Raw genomic sequence first — 23,757 nt, forward strand, 5'->3', positions numbered from 1 at the left:
GTATTTTTTCACGTGTTGTCCAGAATTGTCATGGGTAGCCTCTAGGTAAAATAAATCGGATATATTTAATGTTATATTGATGCTGGATATGTATAACCAGGTCTGACTATAGTCGGACATTTTAGAGAGGTGATCTTGCAAGAATATGTGCTGGCAGCCTGGCACAACAACATTGTCCATCTTGCTTCTTCGGTCGCTATTCTCTCTTATGAAGATTTGTTTGCCGACGGGGAGAAAGCCCCACGTGATAGCCACCCGTCAATATCTCTGTCTCTCTGCTCAACATGTTGTAGTAACTCCATTTTATTTTGAAATTCAGTTGACTTTTCCATTTCCGACGGATATTGTGCGTTTTTCTTTCATGGCTTGACAGAAGAAGTCTGCCTGCACGCGCCTTGTCGGCTTCAAAATAGAACTCTCGCCTATTCGATAAAATCGGCAAGGCATAGGCAAGGCGTGGGTACACGCAGGGTTCACGCTCAGGCGCCCGGTGTACACAGCCTCGTTGACTAAAACGGACGCCTATTAAAAAGCGTGGGTAAAGGCAAGGCATAGGCAAGGCTTGGGTCGTCGGTGTGAAACCAGCCTTAGGGTGGGCTGGTAGACTTGAGTCTGCTATATTAGGGTGGGCTGGTAGACTTGAGTCTGCTATATTAGGGTGGGCTGGTAGACTTGAGTCTGCTATATTAGGGTGGGCTGGTAGACTTGAGTCTGCTATATTAGGGTGGGCTGGTAGACTTGAGTCTGCTATATTAGGGTGGGCTGGTAGACTTGAGTCTGCTATATTAGGGTGGGCTGGTAGACTTGAGTCTGCTATATTAGGGTGGGCTGGTAGACTTGAGTCTGCTATATTAGGGTGGGCTGGTAGACTTGAGCCTGCTATATTAGGGTGGGCTGGTAGACTTGAGTCTGCTATATTAGGGTGGGCTGGTAGACTTGAGCCTGCTATATTAGGGTGGGCTGGTAGACTTGAGTCTGCTATATTAGGGTGGACTGGTAGACTTGAGTCTGCTATATTAGGGTGGGCTGGTAGACTTGAGTCTGCTATATTAGGGTGGGCTGGTAGACTTGAGTCTGCTATATTAGGGTGGGCTGGTAGACTTGAGTCTGCTATATTAGGGTGGGCTGGTAGACTTGAGTCTGCTATATTAGGGTGGGCTGGTAGACTTGAGTCTGCTATATTAGGGTGGGCTGGTAGACTTGAGCCTGGGTGGGCTGGTAGAGTTTCTGGCCTGGCGCCCCCGCCAGGCCAGAAAGAAAATTGCCAAAACAAATATTTTCTTGATTGATTTATTTTTTAATGAAAAAATGATTATTATTATTATTATTTTTTTAATTGCTCTCCCCAAAATTTCAATAAACCTTTATGGCATATTATTACAATACAACAATTGTACAACCCTCCTTGAGGTACAACACCCTAAAACTGTGATCAGCTGTGCTGGTTTTGTGTTGGAGAAGCAGAAGCACACGTGTGACAGAAATGTGATTTATTTTGAATTCTTGAGGAGTGAAAATCTGGACAGAGGAAAGTGCATTAGTGATGCATCTGCATGACTCAAAAACACATCATTGAGGTGGCAAAGCCTTCACTCCCTCAAGCTTTGACTTTTGATTATAAAAGACATGTAGGCCTACATATTATTCTTTGTGTAGGCTAAATGTTTTTAGTTGATATTTGATATTATTGATATTTGTCCACAGTACCTGTTTCTAAATACACCCTTGTTACAAAAGTACATGTCGTGGTGGTCGCAGTAATAATGTTTGTTGTTGTTTGTTTGCACCAGTTTCCAGTTTTGACATCTTGTTATGAAATCAATCTACGAGCTAAACTCACTGAACTAGCATCCGAAGAACAACACTTACTCTCATGACAGGCGGTGGTAATAGATTACTTTGAACATGTGTATTTTACATTTGATGCTTCTTGACTTGCAGTACTTGCCTTTTACATTTACTCTCGTAAGTTCTTTTACTATGTTTATTAGTAAGAGTATTATATCAGAAATGAGGGATGAAGGTGATCATTTGGTGATGATGGTCATGATGTTGGTGATGATGACAACATGTAGATTTTTATAACCATGATGGTGGTGATAATGTAAATGCTTTTGTGAAATTGCTTCTTATTTTATTTACTTATTTTAAATATAAGATTTAAAATCTCATTGTTGAAGTAGGGGCAGGATAAGATAAGCATTGTGCTTCTTCTCGAACATAACTATTGTCTTTCATATATTTTTTATTATTCAAATGTGTTGTTTGTTTATGATTGATCTTTTACTGTTTTGTATTTTATTGTTCGAGATAAATAAAGAAATGAAATAAAAATGAAATGTTTATTGATGCTATGCACTGAACACCAAAGTAAATTCCTTGTAGCCTGTGTATAAACTTACTTGGCAATAAAGACAATTCAGATTCTTATTTTACAGATGTTTATCAGAGGAGACGATGGCTGGAAGAGTATATTTTTTTATAACAATCTTTTAGAATAAGTATCCTTTTAAATATTTTATAGAGGACTTGTTGTGATTCATGTGTGTGCAGAAAACTAGGAACCAACTAAATTTTTCTTTTCTGTTCTTATGACCAGAGAAACATTGGCTTTAATGTTCACCAAATTGATTGATTGATTTTATTTATGGATATAGCAGAACAAAATCAAAGAAACAGACATGTAAAAGTGTGAACACTTATTTCCAACATGGTCCCTGGTCTTATAAATCAGGACATACGGTAACACATAACATCAAATAAACAAAATAGAACAATCAACAATAAAAATAACTAGAATGACCGCACCGCGCATTTATGCCTCCGCAATTAGTTCATTCTTGAGTCCAAATCGCCATTTGAGGCAAATTGGAAGAAATTCCGTCAAGGCGCTCCTGAGATGTTGCATTAAAGAGCTTGGAAATTTGGTGTGTGAGGTCACAGTGACCTTGAACTTTGACCTTTAACCATCAAAATCTAATCAGATCATCCTTGAGTCTAAGTCGATGTTTGAGGCAAATTTGATTAAATTTAAGGCGTTCCTCAGATATCGCGTTAACGAACATCGGATGTACGTACGTACTATGGATGTATTGGACGTACGGACGGACGGACAACCTGGATCCATAATGCCTCCGACCTGGCTATCGCCGGCGGAGGCATAACAAAAGATATAAACCACACAAGTCCATGGTAAAATAGAGGTATGAAAACAACATAACCTACTTTCCTGTGCATATCATTAGACTGGAGCCGGGGGGCGTGGCTGCAGAGATTCAGGAAGAGAGACACTTTGTGTGGGCAGCGTCGCAAAACATGTTGCATGTCCAGAATCAGGAGGAGGAGGAGGATGAGGAGGAGGAGGAGGGTTAGAGGAGGTAAAGAAGCTGTTGATGAAGACGTCGCGTGTGGAGAGCAGACACACAGGTGCTGCTGTTTACGCTGCATAACCCCCCGCTGTGCACAGGAGGCTCAGCACCACCAAGCACCTTGAGCTGCTGCAGTGCCCTTGTTCACTCAAGAGACGCCACATATTTTTCCCTCACAAGTTTCCCTCCAACTTTTAATATCTCCTGCCACCACAGGGACACTCAGAGGCCCACAGGTTTGATCACTTTCTAAAGTGTAGAATATCTACAGCTACCCAGGGACCTGCACACCCCGGGTCTCGCTCCCTATCACCGAGATGTTTCTGTGTTCCTTTACCAGAACAGATGGTGAGATACAAGGAGGAGAGGGTTTGTAGTTCAGTAGTTTATCTGTGCTAGACTGATGACCTTCTACATTAGTGACACTGGGGACTTTGAGGGAAACAAACTGTGGAGCAGGAGAGGGAAAAGACTGGGAGGAGAGAGGGAGGGAGATAGACCTGAAAAGAAATCGCTTTTGGCATCATCAAATTATTTGTAACGGAAGGAAAAAGCCAGCACTCAAAATGCTGATGATGTCACAAGTTCGCATCACTGATGACATCCCACATGCTCTTATGACATCACTGATGATGTCATAATGCCTGATGACATCACTGATGACATCATCAGTCGGACAAAAATGAACAAACAAACATTGCCCACATTGCCCCTTTTATATACGGTACTAGTACTAGGGATCTCGCGCGCTATGCGCACTCGATTCCTATCGCTGAGCGAGCTGCCCCTGCAGCTCAGTAGCTCACCAAGCTGGCCCCGCAGCTCGCATTCGCAGCTCGGCCGCTGCGCGGCTGATACAACAGGTGTGTTTTTACATCAATATCTTTGTGATCAGAAGATACGACAGGTGTGTTTTTACATCAATATCTTTGTGATCAGAAGATACAGCAGGTGTGTTTTTACATCAATATCTTGACTATAGTGCAGCAGCTGCAGCTTGAAGAGCCAACTTGATCCTGGAGTGCGGGGAGGGACTCAGTGGACGTCTGTTCAGCAACTGTGTAACACAAACCCACTCCAGAGTATTTATATCTCCAGCATCTCCAGCTTTCACACGGGTTCCTCAGCATGAGATGAGCCGACACAACTTGACTGGGCGACCAGAGGCAGTTTCATTTCAACTATATTCCATGATGGAAGCCATGCACTCACAAGGCAAGTTTCCAGGCCTCTAACTGACACAAACTTCTTCAGCAATTCAAACACTCAACTAGCCACAGGCAAAGTACAAGAGACTTTAACTCCTGAAGTTAGAGTCTGGATTTGCAGGTATCACTGCCAAAAAAATACATTCCTCTCTGAGCAAACAACAATTTAAAAGCATCTGTCTATCTATATCTATTATACAGTGTGACTGAATACACATGATATTTGGATCAGGTACTAATGTTGATATTTGGGGCAGATACTGACATTAATAATTCATACTTGCTTTGGGACAGCAGGAGACTGAAGATTCTACTCACAAGTGGCTCTCAGTGCTGATTTACAGTAGGTACATGTGAACCAGTCAACCAAATCATTTCATGTCACAAGCACAGCTATGACAGAGGCCCAGTATGTCCCAGCACTCATATTAACATGCAGGCAACATTCTTATAAATCAGCAAGAATAAATCAATGCAGGATCACTTCTTAGAAAAATCTTAGAGAGAAAGAGAGAGTTTGCAGCATTCAATATAAGCCAATTAATCTACTCATTTATAATACGATGACATTACAGACAGATAATTAGCATCCGTGCCCCCCCCGTTGTGATATTACACTGTCTGGACTGCACTTGAGGAAAAGTAGCAGACTCCCATTGAACCTGCAATGAGGACAGACTCTGCTACACAAAAACCAAGTCAAGTTTCCAAGTCGCCTGTCAGTGTGCAGAAAGACCAGATCCACTAGCTACTAACTGACATGCTGACAGTGACAGCCGACACACACACAGCTGGCATTGCACTTTACCTCATCATCTGTCACTCAGCATATCACAGCCAAGACAAATAATAGGCCCTTTTCACAGCAACCATTTTGAGGTGGTAAAGGAACCAAAACAGGTGTAACCAATAACATTACCGAGGGCCCTGGCACTGGAACACCTAAATGCAATGGGACCATCATTGGTTTGGTATTGGTTACACCTGCTTTACTTTCTGATTTACCACCTCAAAATGGTTGCTGTGAAATGGATCTATAGAGCAGACCTCTGGGCATTATGCACCCTGGGAGCAAGAACCAGCCCTCATGATGGGTCTGCCCAGCCTGGGGGAGGTCTAGACCAACCAATATTTTTTTTCCAAAGAATATGCCAAGATTAATAATAATAATAATAATAATAATAATAATAATAATAATAATTTATTATTAATAATATAATATCATGAATAAATACAATTTGAAAAATAAGTAATACTGCAAAAATGCAATTTTGATCATCTTAATCCCTATTCTTTAAACTCACATCAAAATCTAGTAAGGTTATCACTCTGCAGTTATGAATGTGTTTTATTTTATTTTTTATTTTTATTGTATTTTTATTTGGGGCGTAGGATTAGTCCTCTGCAGCTGGCACAATGCAACATCAATCAATATGCCGTTTTACATGCAATCGGGCTGAAACTCTCAATGGGTGTAAAGAGCAGGTGATTGCCCTACTTAATGATGTGATCATTGATGATGTCATCAGTGATGTCATCCTTCCTGGCTGAGGATAAGTTCAGTGATGATGTCATCAGTGATGATGTCATCAGTGATGTCATAGAGCAGGCGAGGCCGCGTAGTGGGCGAGCTGCAGGGCAGGCGAGGCCACCATGGACCTTGATTTGCTAGCCGAGGGCCTTTTACTGTCAGGGAACGATTTGGTGGCATATTTCCGTTTACTTCATTTCTCAGGCTACAATAATCTTTGAAACTGTTGGGAGATGTTGATATTTGGTGTCAGTAATGCAGTGGTCCACATGCCCTTCAAATCTAATATCTTCCCTCCGGCTTACATTATGAGCTTGCTGGTGAAGTAGTTATATTGCATGTTACATAACCAATCAATTTGCCTGATATCAATTCTGTGTGTGTGTGTGTGTGTGTGTGTGTGTGTGTGTGTGTGTGTGTGTGTGTGTGTGTGTGTGTGTAGCCAGCAGTGATGGGAGTGGAACATATAAAGGCAACACTCCTCCAGATGATGATGGCAAACAACCACAAAAATCAATGTTATTGAACCATCAATTTATGCTTTTTCCACTTTGAAAGAGCCCAATTTTTGTATAACGTAGAGCAGTTTGATGCGTAATGTAAATTGATATATGGCAGCCTGAGAGAGGGGAGTAAACTCTAATTAAAAAGTGGGTAAATTACATTTGCTGGGTTTACCGTCACTATATTTGTGATTGCTTTACTGCAGAGTGTGGTGCAGTGCTATGGTTTAGTTGTGGGGCTGTTTACTTCCATGAATGCTGTGCTGTGGTTAACTGGATGCGAGCCCATGGCTGCAGGTGCATGTGTGCATCTAGAGCCCTCTAGTGGCCAAACTCCGACACAACCATTAAATAATTCACGTTTTTATTATGTGATATTTAAACACATTACAAAGTCAGTATGCAAATACCCTCATTTGTTAAATTCAACTCTTGAGAATGCACAAGTAGGCCTATTGAACATGTCCGTGTTGATCTTATTCATAACCAGCCAGGATCATAAATTAAAAGATGGTGGCATGTCTCTTGCACCTGAAACACCAGAGAAGCCTGTTTCTTATGGTTAAAACAAATAAATATGACACTAGCTTACAACTGTAAAATAAAGGTGTGTGTTTGTGTGTGTGTGTATATTATACTAGGGATCTCTAGAGCCTTGCCTGCAGCTCGCCCGTTGCACGGCCTTGCCCGCAGCTCGGCTGCTGTGTGGCCAATGAGACCAGCATCACTGATGATGTCAGATTTATGACATTACTGATGATGTTACAGTGGGATTTATGACATCACTAATGATGTCACAGTGGGATTTATGACATCACTGATGATGTCACAGTGGGATTTATGACATCACGGATGATGTCACAGTGGGATTTATGACATCACAGTGGGACAATCACAGTGGGACAGAGAAACAGAGCCCCAGCTCCCATTTATATACTGATGATGATAATATATATTTATATATATATTCTTAAACAATCAGTCCAATAGCTTACACAACCTAATGATACTGAAATAAATACTGAGATGAAATGGAGGGGGGGGGGGGGGGGGGGGATTGTGTTAAATGAAATCCGAGACAGTGAAACCACCTTGAGTGACGATGAGTGCACAAGTTGTGCAATATTTTCTTTCAGTCATGTTCCACTTAACTAAGCAGACCAAAAGCCTGCACGGGGTGTGTGTGTGTGTGTGTGTGTGTGTGTGTGTGTGTGTGTGTGGCAAACATTTATTTCTAAAGAAATGTTCAGGGACTAGGCATTGTTGCAAACATCTTCCTGTAATCCTAAAAGGACATCACACACACACAGTGCAAAAAAAAAAAAAAACCCAGCTCGGATGCAACACTACAACACACAAGTGCAATTAATCCCAACCTCAAGTAACAGCCACCCTATTAGTGCTGTGAGTCACAATCAGCAGTGGAGGGCTAAAGCCATGACTGACAGCCACCTGGTATTGACCTGGCCCAGACAGTAAAGTCTAAAGCCATGACTGACAGCCACCTGGTATTGACCTGGCCCAGACAGTAAAGTCCAAAACACACCGTACACACTGTGTGTGGTCAGTCGTACGCACTGTGGTGCGATGCTTCCTATATGTGCGCAGGACGCCACGCGACGACGTCACATGATGCGCCGCTTCCAACGTGTGTTGCACTTAAGACGATGTGACGCGACACATCATCAGCACCATATAAGCCCTGCATCTATACCACTTCAGATTCATTAGTGCATTGTGTTGGCCGTGGGTGGCTTGTGTTCTTACAAATGAATTACAAAACAAATAGAAGCATTATGCTTGGCTGCAGTGCCTCTTTGTTCTGATAGAAATATCAGTGAGACGTGAATGTACACCCCAAAAGGAAAATGGCTACTCTAATGCTTGGTGTTAAGCCAAGGCAGTTCATTCTTGGTTTTGAAAAGTCTGTGTATTTACAATTTCACAAGTCCGTGATAGCGCGGCACATGAGTCCATTCATAAAAAGGGCGATGTGTCTCATTTGACTGCATTTTCTTCCTGAGTGTTTTCTTCAATGACCACTATCTGTACGCCTGCTAGCTGCCCGTTGGAGTCCAGCTGTAGTCCCTGGCCCCCCTCAGTCTGAGCCTCCTGTGTCTCTTCCCCCTCTGGAGCCATCATGCTCATCTCTGTCAGCGCGCTCTGCTCGTCTGGGCCCTGGTGCTCTCCGGCCAGCTGCAGCTCCACCGAGCCGGGGTTGATCTCGATGACGGTGTGCTCCTGGCCGGCCTCGCCCTCGCCCTGCATCACCTCCTGCTGCACCAGCATGCTGCCCTCCACCACCTGAGCCTCCAAGGGCATCAGCTCCGCGCCGCCCGCCTGCTGGGTCAGCTGGACCAGCTCCATGGGGCTCATCATCGTGCCCAGCTGGCCCGAGTCCTGCACCAGCGTTAGGCCCGAGGAGGGGTGCAGAGTGATGGTGTCCGTCTTACCTAGGGATGAGGGGGGGGGGGAGAAGAATCGATACATTGTGAAACTTCCTATTGTGATACATTATCGATACACTAGCGCCCATATTGACACCATATGATGCACTGCCATCAAATATCAATATATTTACTTATTATATTATTATATTTTCCAGGTTTACATAAAACAAGTTGATTATGCTTGTTAAGCACTGAAATGCGTTTTTCTTTTGCCTTTCATTTCGGTTTAGTTATATTATTTTCTTTGTCAGTAGTTCAGTTTTGTAATTCTCTTGATTCATTATCTTATTTTTTAAACATTTTGAGTATTTCTGATCTTTTTTGCAACAACAACTCAAGTGAAAAGTGCCTGGTTTCTCCACAATAAACCATCTGCGGTGAACTTGAAGCCTGCCTCAGCCTGTGCTGCCTTCCTATCCTGCTCGCCATAGTAGCACGTATTGTATGGTGAGTTACTCTATATTATTATACATAGTAGCACTTTGTATGGTGAGTTACTCTATATTATTATACATAGTAGCACTTTGTATGGTGAGTTACTCTATATTATTATACATAGTAGCACTTTGTATGGTGAGTTACTCTATATTATTATACATAGTAGCACTTTGTATGGTGAGTTACTCTATATTATTATACATAGTAGCACGTATTGTATGGTGAGTTACTCTATATTATTATACATAGTAGCACGTATTGTATGGTGAGTTACTCTATATTATTATACATAGTAGCACGTATTGTATGGTGAGTTACTCTATATTATTATACATAGTAGCACGTATTGTATGGTGAGTTACTCTATATTATTATACATAGTAGCACTTTGTATGGTGAGTTACTCTATATTATTATACATAGTAGCACGTATTGTATGGTGAGTTACTCTATATTATTATACATAGTAGCACGTATTGTATGGTGAGTTACTCTATATTATTATACATAGTAGCACATATTGTATGGTGAGTTACTCTATATTATTATACATAGTAGCACGTATTGTATGGTGAGTTACTCTATATTATTATACATAGTAGCACGTATTGTATGGTGAGTTACTCTATATTATTATACATAGTAGCATGTATTGTATGGTGAGTTACTCTATGCGTTATTCTCATCCCTAGTCTTACCATCTCCAGCCAACATGTAGCGGGTGAAGAGCTGTGAGCCGGCCGGCAGCAGGGTGACCGTGTTGGACGACCCGGCCAGGGAGGCCATGGGCAGGCCGGCCACAGTGAACGACTGGCCCATGGAGGACAGAGAGATGGGGGAGAGGACGGTGAACTGCTGGGGCTGCAGGGTGGCCTGCTGGCTGATGGGGGAGGTGATGAGGGTGGTGGTGGAGGCGGGCCTCTGGAGGCGAGGCCGCTTGCTCTGCCGCTTGGTGGGGGTTTTGTGTTTGGCGGGCTGTGGGCTCGAGAGCAGAGCTCGCACCTGCTGCTGCTTCCTCTGCTCCTCCAACTGCAGCTCCAGATCTGCACAGAGCACAGAGCAACACCACCAAGGACTCAACACTACAGCTGAAAACTAGGGCTGAATAAAAAAACAAACATACACCAGAATACATTACGACCAATACATCACAGATGACATTTTCCACTTTTATAAAAGTCTGATAGGACAGTGGAGTCAAGTTGGTAGGTCCACAGGACGGTCATCAAAACCAAAATAATGAAGCATTTACTTTGACTAACCTGTTGCCTACCCCAGCTTTAAGTTCAACTCACTAGAGCTCTCGTCACCAAACACAGACAACACAAACAAGTCTGCATTGTTCACATTTCATTTGACTAATAACATGGCTGGAAATAATCAATTTCGTCCCTCAATTTGGCTGATAATTCATATAAAAAAAAACATAGTCATGTATCACGACACTAAAACGACGCGTTTGTAATAACTTGGCAAACTTTTGACTAATATTGATACTGTGAAATCTGTATCGTTTTGAGCACATTTTGTGCATGAAACAGTTCAACATACAAGCAGTAACTGAAGTGGAATGGAGGTGAAAGAGAATCTCGATCTGGTTTGTACTCACTGGCGAGGGTGCTGAGGACTTGCAGCTGGCTGGGATCTGTTTGCTGCCTTCTCCTCTCCAGGATCTTCTTGACTGAATCCAGCAGGCCGAACACCTGGGCGAGGTTACTGAGCACCGCCACCTCTACCAGACAGGAATCTGAGATCAGTGTGGCAATCAATGGTCACTCAGTCAGTCAGAAATAGTCAAGGCCAAAATGATTTTTTTTTTGGGGGGGGGGGGGGGGACTGACAACCGACCCTCATTAACCGATCATTAATCGGTTAACCGAGAAGATTAAGATGCAATATTTGACTGTGTGCGGCACATTAAACAATTACCATACAACAAATACTTTATTTTGTCATTAGAAAGGGTTTATTTGTACATCTGCAAGCAGCAACGTGAGGATTCACACATCGAGATACCTGCTGTCATAGGAATCAAATAAAGATGGCCGACATGAAGAATATTACTAAATAACCGCCCTAAATGTTTAAATAAATGGTAGCCGGTCTTTCTCATGAACAAAAATAATTTAACAAAATGAAAAATATCATTAATAAATCGATTAATAAAGATTAACAAAACGAAAACACAAGTTGAATCTTCCAGCAGACTAAACAAAAACATTCCTCCGATACTGCTTATATGCTGATTAACAGTAGCCTAATGGCACACGGCACAGATGAACAGGCCTACTTGGAACAATGAAATGAGTCCATTCCTCTTTCTTGTATTTTTATATAAATAAAAAAATACATCCAATGCACTTTAATCAGGTAGAAAAAAAACAGACATAGCTACTGGAGATAGTTATGTGTTGGAAAATAGCCTATTAAACTTACGGTATTAAAATAAATATTAGATATTGAATATTAGACTTTGTAGGCTATATGCAAATATGGTATTAAAATAATAGGCTAATATGCAAATAATGGTGAAAAGAGCCAACAAAACAAATCCTAAAATAAAATAAACGGGCCAGGCCTACATTACTCCTCACATGGACAGGAAAGTCTACTTGTTTTTATTTAAAGACCCCCTAAAGTCATGTTTCAAGATGTGTATAAAATACTCTCTTTTGAATCTCACTACACTGGCTCCCCTTCTCCTCCCGGATCATGTACAAAACCTCTCTGCTCACACATCAGTGTATCCATGGACATGCCCCCCAATACCTCAAAGAACTGCTCACAACACAAACCTCCTCCCGTAACCTCCGCTCAAAAAACAACCACCTCCTCCGTCCCCCCAGGACCAAACTCTGCACCATGGGAGACCGGGCATTCTGCTCGGCCGCTCCCCGTCTGTGGAACAGCCTTCCCGACCATCTAAGGGCACCACAGACGGTGGATGCTTTTAAAAAGGGACTGAAAACTTTCCTTTTTAATAAAGCCTTCTCCTAGCTCTATGCCTTTCTTTAGTTTCTCAGGCTTTTTTATGTGATTTTTAATGTTCTTTTAATTATGCTTTTCTTTTAATTATTATCATTTTATTTTATTTCTCTCTATGTTTTTATCTTTTAATTTTTATTATTTTATTATTTTATTTTTACTTTTACCTCTGTAGCACTTTGGGATTTGGTCAAAATGAAAAGTGCAATATAAATTCAATTTATTATTATTATTATTATTAATCATAATTTGTGTCTGATGGTTTCCCCCACAAAAAAGGTTAAATTATCTGGTTAAAATCCTTAAAATGACTTCCCCTCCTTCGCCCTCATTAAAAATCCAAAGCAACCAATCAGTTATCTAAAACTAGCCAATCACAGCATTCAACACATTCTCACTCATGTAGGTGTCCACCTCTGACTCTGGGTCCCACACGGTGCTTAATTTTGCTCTGCTCGCTTTGCACTGCCCGCTTCTCGCCTGCCCACCCACATGACACGTGTGATAAAGGACACCACCCTCATCACCTCCTCCATCAGCCAGCAGGCCACCCTGCAGCCCCAGCAGTTCACCGTCCTCTCGCCCATCTCTCTGTCCTCCATGGGCCAGTCGTTCTCTTGGGAGGCCAATGAATGGAACGGTAAGCAAGTAACCCTAATAAAGGCTTTGCACCGTTTTGTCTGTATCAATAAAGATGTTTTATTTTGAAGATCACTCAGCCTCTAAGAGCAGCTGTTCTTCCTTTCTACTTTGATCTAGTTCATGCACGTTGGTTATAATAATACTTAGTCTCACGTGTGTTGATCAGAGTTGTGATTAAAGGGTTGGGTGGGCCCCGGAAGATTTTCAGATTTCAAAGTGTGCCGCGGCATTCTTAAATTTGGGAACCCCTGGATTATATATTATATACTAATAAAAAAGAATATATGCTACTACTGTATTATTATAATGTTATATTATACTACTTTTTCAGATGCTATATATAACACTCAAGAGATATATATATTTAGGCATTGGCAAGTAGACAGTTGAAAAAGCAGTGTGAGGTGTTGGTGTATATGTGTAATGTATGTGGGCTCTGCCAGCATGTCAGTGGGCGTCTTGGACCCAGCCGGGGGAATGAATGAATGAATGAATGGATGGATGAATGGATGAATGGATGCGGTTCTCCTCCAGTAATCCCGGATCATCCGGGCCTGATTGAGGTAAGAGCCACCCATGTCTCCGTGCATCGCCCGTCCTGTTTAGCTACCTGGCCACATTAATGCCAGTCATGCATGGAGAAGAACCAGGGCCCGCGGGCCTAATCCTGAATAAGTCAGCACCGCTCAGACAGAGAGAGAGAGAGAGAGAGAGAGAGAGAGAGACAGAGAGAGAGAGAGAGAGAGAGAGAGGCGACAGCAGTGAAGTCAGTCACAGAGACAATGTGGGAGTTACAGTTTTGGTGTTGGTGTCTTCTTGCACTTGGCTAATGATGCTTTCTGTACTGCAGCGACGCCTACTGGAAAACACCGAAAGTGTGTCTCGGCGAAGGTGGCTTCACACACACACACACACACACACACACACACACACACACACACACACACACACACACACACACACACACACACACACACACACCTCCTATAAGACACACACACACACACACCTCCTATAAGACTCATCTAAAAAGACATGGAGCAAAGTAAACCCTGAGGATAATGGCCAGACACTGTGTCTTCTTTCATTGTGGGCGGTGAGGGAATAAATGAGAGTTAAGACACTCAGGAGACGCATTCTTCAAGCAGACAGATCGCTTCTACAAATACACCCCGGCAGCTCCCCTGTGGAGGAGCACGTCCCTCCAGAGAAGAAGAAGAAGCCTCGAAAGATATTACATCTGAAAATGTACTAGATAGAACATCAGAGGCAAGGGGGCTGGAGTGAGGAGAAGGTAGCAGATCTCCCCCACACACATCTCAGCAGATCTCCCCCACACACATCTCAGCAGATCTCCCACACACACATCTCACCAGATCTCCCCCACACACACATCTCACCAGATCTCCACACACACATCTCTGCAGTAACACACATACAGTAGTCAGCTGCCTGAGTGACATCACAGTTGAACTATTGCGTGACATCATTTTCAGTTCATTCAATACAAGCACGATACGATGTAATAAAATGTACAAGTTGAATGACAACAAAGTGTGGCCGTGCAGAATTATGTGTATTTCTGAGCCACAAACCTCACAAATCTAGTGATTGCTGACTGCTAGGATGTAAACGACTAAACAAGCGCAAATTCGCACTCCATTGTGATGTCATCCACTCCATTGTGAAATTTGACATTGATTTTGTGGACCAACATTTTTTTGGGTTTACCAACCAACAGAGCTGGACCATGACTGGTCACAGCTACATGTCATTACAAAGTAACAGTAATATCATTTGGATGCAGAGCTTGTGAAATTGTGATGGTCAACCCGCCTCATTTGTGATTACTGCAGCAGAATAACATCTAATAATGTAATTCATTTGTCTGCCCCCACGATATGTACGGTCACATTTTTGTATTGTGATGTTGAATTTAGATACATTGTCCCATCCCTCTCCATGTCTCACATCAGTCTAATGAATCAGTGCAGCTGTAGCTACATGTTACACCTGCTGAGCCTGGAGGTGAGAGATCAGGTCCACAGATCATCCATCAAACCTGGGCTGTGAATCTTCTTCACGTCAGCTCCAAGGTCATCCTGCAGTCTCTGGAAGACTCTCACAGTCCTCAAGTCCGTCCATTCATCATGGCTGAACCCTGGAGCGGACCGGCAGACAGTAGGCATGGGTCGATTTCCGGTTTTACCGGTTCGGTTCGGTATACGAGCCCAAACCGGTTTGATCACGTGCAAACCGAAAAAACCTTAAAAAAAAACCTTAAAAAAAAAACCTTAAAAAAAAAACCTTAAAAAAAAAAAAAGTTTTTTTTTTTTTTTTGCCAGTCCATTCTGATTGCACTATTGTTCGTATTAGCCTCTTCTCAAGTTGCACTAGTAGGCAAAAGTCTTATTTTGTTTATTATGTTGATGTTTGAAGAAAAGTTAAGCTGAATAGTTATGAGAAATAAAAACAGTGTGTTGTTACAGTTAACACGTTGAGTGCCATAGCCGAGATATCTCGTCTTACATAATCCAACTGTTAAGTGCCATAGACGAGCTATCTCGTCTTACATAAACATTTTTTTTTTTGACGGTGGGACATCAATCAACCCCTTTTACGTCTTCTATATCACTATTGGAGGAAGAGAATGTGTATAATCTATTTTACCGACCACTAAGTGGCGACAGTTCTCTCCAGACAGAGACAGAGAGAAAGCCACAGCCACGGGACCCGTGGCTGTGGCTTTCCGTGCTGGAGAAAGCATTCTAATTTTCAAGGAAATAGCTGGGCGTTTTTTTGACGGTGCTACGTGGATCAATGCCCCCCGCGTCTCCTATGGAGATATTGGAAGTATTGAATGTGTATAATCTATTTTACCGACCAGCTAGGTGGCGACGGTCCTCTCCCGACAGAGATAAAGTCAACCAAAAGCAGCCGCCTCCCGCGGAAATGGCTTGGCGATTTTACAGTCAGAAACGAACGAGCCTCATTCTCATACTGTAGGCGGGGACGCTTTCGCGCTGCTGCGGTGGGGGGTTCCAGAAATGGACTGGGTGAGCAGCATAAAGCCTAGAGTCGCACGGGGCTTCATCGGGGCTCTCAAACCCAAGAGACAGTGAGACCTATCCACACTCGCTGCCAGGGAGAGAGGCTGCTCAAACTCGCTGCTCAAACTCCCAGCAGCAGAGCACTCCGCAGCACAGACGGAGGGAGGAGTTTGGAGACACACACACTCTCTCTGTGTGTGTGAGAGAGAGAGAGAGAGAGGAGAGAGAGAGAGAGAGAGAGAGGAGAGAGAGAGAGAGAGAGAGAGAGAGCACACAGAGTGGGAGACAAGGGCACCCATAATCACAGGCACGTGAGGTGGTTCTAAAAATCCATTTATCTCCAAACTCTCTGAAAATCTCTGAAACCATGCTGTACTCAACGGCTAATATCTACATAACTACTAACTCTGCAAACTAACTCTTTTAGACAGAGAAAGCACACATTCTATTAGTTATTTTTAGATGATTGGTGTTCACGAATTCTTAACAGAAAATAATCCTCGGCTCTTGTAAAATGAGCCAGAATCCTCAAAAAAAACCCTGGCACAACTTACCTACAGGATTGAAAAAATGGCTGGCACTCAATGTGTTAAAAGGTTCTGCTTATTTGTATTCAGTGTTCGTGCTGGTTGGCAGCATACCAGCTTAGAGGTGCATTATCGCCACCAACTGCAGCCGCTTTGATACGTTTTTTTGGGGAATATCGAACCGGTTTCAAAATGTTCAAACCGACCCATGCCTAGGCCCTATATTGTGTGAATTTGTGAGTTTTGAAGTTTATAAGGCAGCTCAGCTGTAAGCCAATCCATTCTGATTGCACTGCTTGTGTTTTTATTAGCCTTTTCTCAAGTTGCACTATAGGCAGAAGTCTTATTTAATTTATTATTTTGATGTTTAGAAGAAAAGTTGAGCTGAATAGTTATGAGAAATAAATACAGGGTGTGTTTGTTACACAGGTGTCCTGCTTCTTTTTATTCAGTATCATTGCTGGTTGACAATACCAGCTTAGAGGTGTATTATCGCTATCAGGTGGACTGAAGTTGCACTACAGACAGTTATGGGCCACACTCGGGAGCCCTGCTTTAAAAAAAAAAAAAAAAAAAAAAAAATGTAATTACAAAAAAAATCGGTATACCGGTTCGATCCGGTTTAGACGGCAATATCGAACCGGTTTTAAAATTTTCAAACCGACCCAGCCCTAGCAGACAGGCCCGCTCAGCCGTCCCCTCTGAAAGGATCAGGGTTCTAGTTAAGACGGACTCTCAGTGCGCTGTGCTACTTGGAGGCCGTCACTTTAGCCCAGATGTCCCAGAAAACTAGCTGGCAAACTGTGTGGTTTTTGAATGGAGAGACAATGGAATATCGCTTACTGCGTTTCCACTGCACTATCGCATTTTCCTTTTATCGATACACTCGACTTCTCCACCTCCTTCAAGCGTGAAAACTTTTTTTGCGATATTTGGAGTTTTTATTTTATTTTGATTTATGTGCAATTTGAAATTTCGCATAAAAACAGGTGGATGGAAACCCGACTAATGTAGACACACACACACACATACAGATACACACACACACACACACACAAACGCTGCTCCTTGTCTCCCAAACCCGGTTTACAAAAATGAAGTGTCTCCCTTGGGTGTTTGGAAGCCATGAAAGAAGGCCGTTGACGGGCGAAAGTTTGAGGAAAATAAATAGATTGTGCTCTCTCTCTCTCTCTCTGTGAGTATGTAATGTAAAGGAAGTCAGCAGGGATATTTTCACATATGGAATAATGTAGTCCCAGTTTAAAAGTCCCTGTCTCTTTTGACTTGGTATCAACTGAGTGGCGTAATAAACGAGCACAGATCCTGTACAATCCCACGCTGCGTGTTGCAACCGAGGGGTGTGTGTTTGTGTGTGTGTTGGGCAAGTCATCTCTCAGTCGAGACTCATAGTCAATGCTGCCCTCTAGAGGCCATGTGATGAAGTGTCCTCCAGTAAGTGTCCTTGATGACTCGCCTGGATTTGCCTCCTGCAGCCCACGCTGCCAGTACTGACAGCGTGGGAAAAAGGCAAATCAAATGTGATTCCTGTAATATCAAATGAGCCGTTCTTACCGGGAAGCAATGGCCTCTCAAACGAGCTTCGTGCCGTAACGCACTTTAATGAGAACCAGTTGTCTCCCTTTAGTGTGACTTCCCTCTCTCTTTCTTTCTCTCTCTTTCTTTCTCTCTCTCTCTCTTAGCTCCACAGACGGAGCTCCGCCACAGGGCCCATGCAGCTGCAGACAGTGGCTCTGCTGTGTTCACACACTGGACAATAGGCTCTCTATCCTTCCCACACAGGCCCTGATTGGCCCTCTCATCTCCCCCCTCTTTCTCTCCTCATCTCCTGCTCTCCTCCATCACTCTTCCTCTCCTCATCTCCTGCTCTCCTCCCTCACTCTTCCTCTCCTCATCTCCTGCTCTCCTCCCTCACTCTTCCTCTCCTCATCTCCTGCTCTCCTCCCTCACTCTTCTCTCCTCATCTCCCCCCTCTTCCTCTCCTCATCTCCTGCTCTCCTCCATCACTCTTCCTCTCCTCATGTCCTGCTCTCCTCCCTCACTCTTCCTCTCCTCATCTCCTGCTCTCCTCCCTCACTCTTCTCTCCTCATCTCCCCCCTCTTCCTCTCCTCATCTCCTGCTCTCCTCCATCACTCTTCCTCTCCTCATGTCCTGCTCTCCTCCCTCACTCTTCCTCTCCTCATCTCCTGCCCTCCTCCCTCACTCTTCTCTCCTCATCTCCCCCCTCTTCCTCTCCTCATCTCCTGCTCTCCTCCATCACTCTTCCTCTCCTCATCTCCTGCCCTCCTCCCTCACTCTTCCTCTCCTCATCTCCTCCCTCTTCCTCTCCTCATCTCCTCCTCTCCTCGTCCTCCCTCACTCTTCCTCTCCTCATCTCCTCCTCTCCTCGTCCTCCCTCACTCTTCCTCTCCTCATCTCCTCCTCTCCTCGTCCTCCCTCACTCTTCCTCTCCTCATCTCCTGCCCTCCTCCCTCCCTCTTCCTCCAGTCTGTGCCAGACAAACTGACAAGTAGGGATGAACCAGATTACATTGATTATGACACCAGATTCTTGGTACAGTGGTCTAACCAAAAGATCAAAAGACAGGCTTCAAATAGCCCAAAACAAATTAATGAGGGTTGTCCTTGGCCTCAGTCCAAGAACACATATCAGCCCCACACATTTTAAAGAGTTGAATAGACTACTTGCACAACTCCACTACTTCCTGAAATGAGTAGGGCATCTTGGTTTCCTGTCCTACACTATTGGATAGGGGTGTCACGATACACTCAGTTCACGATACGATACGTATCACGATACTGGGTTCACGATAACGATACGATACGATACGATTTTAACAATATTTTTTTAAACTTGAATAATGACAATATATGACTGGAAAAGTAGTATTTTATTTGAAATGCACAAATACAAAACATGCTGTTGTGGGAAATTGTTATTACAATAACAACTAGAAAAAACATGAGATTGGAGATGAGGCTTATCTTGAAATAGAATGAGTTACACCATCACTTAGATTTACTTTGAACTAAAAGGTTTGTCAGCAGTATAAATTCTCATTATGCATCTTCAGTTTTTCTTCAAACTCAAACAACAAGACTTTTCTTAATCTATTTTTTATGCATCTTCAGTTTTTCCTGTCAAGTAAACTGTTTTGCCAGAAACTCAATTGAATGGTTTCTCTCCTGTATAACTTCTCATGTGTCTCTTCAGAGACTTGTTCAACTGAACTACTTTCCACACATTGAACTTCAACAAACAAAGACGTTTCTTAGTCTATTTTTAAAAAAAATTTTTTTTTTTTTTGGCGATATGAGATTTCATCTCAACGATACATATCGTGACGTTTTACTATCGCGAAATTTCGTGGGACGATATATTGTGACACCCCTACTATTGGATGAACTGATTAATGTCAGGTGTGCCTGACTGCTGCAGTCACAACAATAGTGATCAGGCACACCTGATTAATCAGTTCATCCAATAGTGTAGGACAGGAAACCAAGATGCCCTACTCGTTTCAAGTAGTGGAGTTGTGCAAGTAGTCTATTGGCTCCCAGTGGAAAATAGAGTTCAACAGCTAAAACTTCATGGTCGATAAAATTCTACACAACCATTGTCCAAGCTACTTTACAAAGTATTTTAAATTTGTACGGGATGCTCATGGCCGGAATACAAGAGCCAGTGAGACAGATCTGAAACTACCAAACCTAAAAAGCAAGGTGGGGAGAAGCACATTCCTCTACACGGGGGGAGAGGAATGGAACAAGCTCCCCAACGAAGTTAACACGTTGAGTGCCATAGCCGAGATATCTCGTCTTACATAATCCAACGGTTAAGTGCCATAGACGAGCTATCTCGTCTTACATAAACATTTTTTTTTTTTGACGGTGGGACATCAATCCACCCCTTTTACGTCTTCTATATCACTATTGGAGGAAGAGAATGTGTATAATCTATTTTACCGACCACTAAGTGGCGACATTTATCTCCCAAGACAGAGAAAGCCACAGCCAGCCACAGCCAGAGCAGCCAGCCAGCGCGCTGGAGAAAGCCACAGTGTAATTTTCAAGGAAGCAGCTCGGCGAAAACTCCCTCGATCCCACACACACACACACACACACACACACGCGCGCGCGCGCGCGCACACACACACACTCGAGCACCCCCGCGCATAAATAAGACCAGAATCGCAAAAGCTTACTCAAACCTCAAGAAACAGTTTTACAGTCCAGACGGCCGCGGAGAATCCTTCCCCCGCAGCACAGACGGAGGGAGGAGCCCGGAGACACACACACACTCTCTCCCCCTCCCCCCAGTCCCGAGAGAGAGAGAGAGAGAGGAGAGAGAGAGAGAGAGAGAGAGAGAGAGAGAGAGAGAGAGAGAGAGAGAGCACACACAGAGCGGGAGACAGACACGCCGCGGGGGCAAAGAACGGACAGAGATCCCCTCCCCCCAGAGCCGCGGAGCAACGCGCGTACACACACACACACACACACACACACACACACACACACACACACACACACACAATACAGTATACAGACTCGCCCAATGGCACCCACAATCACAGGCAGGTGACTGTTCTGCTGTTTGATTGAATTTCACAAAACTGCGATTATCTCAGCTTGCTGTCTCATACGCTAAAACCATGCTGTACTCAACGGCTAATACTGTATCTACATAACTACTAACTCTGCAAACTAACTCTTTTAGACAGAGAAAGCACACATTCTATTAGTTATTTTTAGATGATTGGTGTTCACGAAGTCTTAACAGAAAAGAATCCTCGGCTGTTGTAAAATGAGCCAGAATCCTCAAAAAAAAACCTGGCACAACTTACCTACAGGATTGAAAAAATGGCTGGCACTCAATGTGTTAAGACGGCGAGTTCTCTGATAGGGCTTTCACACCAGCAGGGCTCCGTGCCGGTTCCGGTTCCAGAACCCTAATCTGAACTGGCCGGCGCGTTCAGACCGAAAAAATAATTGGTTCGGGAACCTGAAAAGTTGGTTCTCAGCGGAACCAACAAATAGTTGGTTTTTCCTTGGGAACCGTGACATCATCAGTGGGCGTGTCTCATTCTAGGCTGTGAAAACGAGCAGGAAGGAGAAGAAGGCAGTGACAACACAGAGAAAAATAATTTGCAGTGGTCTGCTGAGGAAACCAAATGTTTAGTGGCGATTTGGGCATCTACCGAATCTCAAGAAAAGCTAGAAAGCAGTACAAGAAAGAGCAAGTCATATGCCGAACTTGCAGAAGAGAGGGCCAAGGCTGGGTTCACTCGAACGCCAGACCAAATAATTAATAAACTTAAGAAAATAAAAAATAAACTGAAGGACTACCGAATAATGTCCTCCCACTTTGGTTCCGCTTAAACTGGTGTGAACACGGGCTGGTTCGCCAGAAAGCACCAAGGTTCTGAGACTCCAGAACGGAGCCGGAGCCAGAACCAGAACCGTGTCTGTCTGAAAGCGCTAAGAGTGGTTTTAAAAACCTCCTGAAGAAATTCTTGCAGAGCAAGCTAGAATAGTTGGTGAGGGTCTTTTGTCGCCGAAATGTTGTACTTATATCTATTATTGTTTATCTCTTAATTGACTTGTAATGTGCATTATATATTAAGTGTACTGTATGTCCTGTTTTTAACAACAGGGACCATGTTGGAAATGAGTGATTGCACTTTCACATGCAATCCCTTGGATTGTGTTGGATTTTGATATCCATAATAAAATAAAATAAAATAAAATCAGATTGGATTTTTTGTGTGGATATCTGATATGACGATATTTTCCAACTCTTTTGGCTGATTGCCAGTACCGATATATACGCACAAGATCAAGTCTCCTGTAGTGGAATTGACACATTATTATGCCAACTCTTATCGTTATGGCCCACTGGCAGTCAGATGCAATGCTTTTCAAAATTAAACTGTACACATTCACTGGGCAAAATAAGAAAACTACTTTAACTGGAAAACATGTAATATTTTTTATTTATGTAAAACTTTCTATCAAACAAAACTTTAAGATTCATCCTACTTTAAACAGGCTCCCTGAGACGATCCTTCAAGCTTTTTCCACAAGCATTGAGCATTTGGGTCAAATTAAATTAAAGCGTTGTTTTATTGGCAGAAATGTTCATTTTGGGCCGATGTCAATATTTCATTTGAAAGTGTTTATCGGCCGATATCATCACGTGACTGTTACTCTGACATTTCAAACTTTCAGCTTCGTCATTCCTTCATCCATCTGCTACTTTTCCCATCATTGGATTCTTTGTCCCTTCAGCTCTCTCTCTCTCTTTCTCTCTCTCTCTCTCTCTTTCTCTCTCTCTCTCTCACTTGCTTTCTACATCTCTCTCTCTCTTTCTCTCTCTCTCTCTCACTTGCTTTCTACATCTCTCTCTCTCTTTCTCTCTCTCTCTCTCACTTGCTTTCTACATCTCTCTCTCTCCAACACAGTCTCACAGAAAATTGTATAATACCAACGTTTTGGACCAACGTTGCTATTTTACAATTTCGGCTCGAAAATTGTAAAATAGTAACGTTCTGAGATTTTAGGGTTAGGATTAGAGTAGGGGGAGGGGTTAGAAACAGAAACTCTCCGTAAACCACGCCCAAACCACGCCCACCGTTGTAGACACATATGTTACCATTTTACAATTTCTGAGCCGAAATTGTAAAATAGCAACGTTTGTCCACAAACGTTGCTATTTTACAATTTTTTTGGAGATCGGGTTGCTCTCTCTCACTCTCCCTATTTCTACATCTCTCTCTCTCTCTCTCTCTCTCACTCTCTCTTTCTACATCTCTCTCTCTCTCTCTCTCCCTCTTTCTACATCTCTCTCTCTCTCTCTCTCTCTCTCCCTCTTTCTACATCTCTCTCTCTCTGTCTGTCCATCCCTGTCCCCTGTAGACTCTGATAATGAGAGTAGGTTTTGCTTCCCTGCTCTCGTTTGTGATAGGGGGGTTTAAATCCCCCGGCGCGGGCCGCCGGTACCGCTGCAGCTACCCACTGGACCAGAATAAATCCATGAG

At 43.1% G+C, this 23,757-nt stretch overlaps 1 protein-coding gene across 1 annotated transcript; it reads right to left on the reverse strand.

The window, feature by feature from the left end:
- Window positions 1-8,608: 8,608 nt before the first annotated feature.
- On the reverse strand, window positions 8,609-12,255 carry LOC310784891 (glucocorticoid modulatory element-binding protein 1-like; the record flags this gene model as incomplete). The annotated part of the gene is made up of 4 exons (XM_083645923.1): window positions 8,609-9,063; window positions 10,197-10,541; window positions 11,108-11,245; window positions 12,234-12,255. The coding sequence occupies 4 exons, from the start codon at window positions 12,253-12,255 to the stop codon at window positions 8,609-8,611; spliced, it is 960 nt and encodes a 319-aa protein (XP_083502049.1).
- Window positions 12,256-23,757: the final 11,502 nt, after the last annotated feature.

Source organism: Poromitra crassiceps (genome assembly GCF_964638095.1).
Source record: "Poromitra crassiceps genome assembly, chromosome: 11".
In the NCBI taxonomy this organism is placed as follows: Eukaryota; Metazoa; Chordata; class Actinopteri; order Beryciformes; family Melamphaidae; genus Poromitra; species Poromitra crassiceps.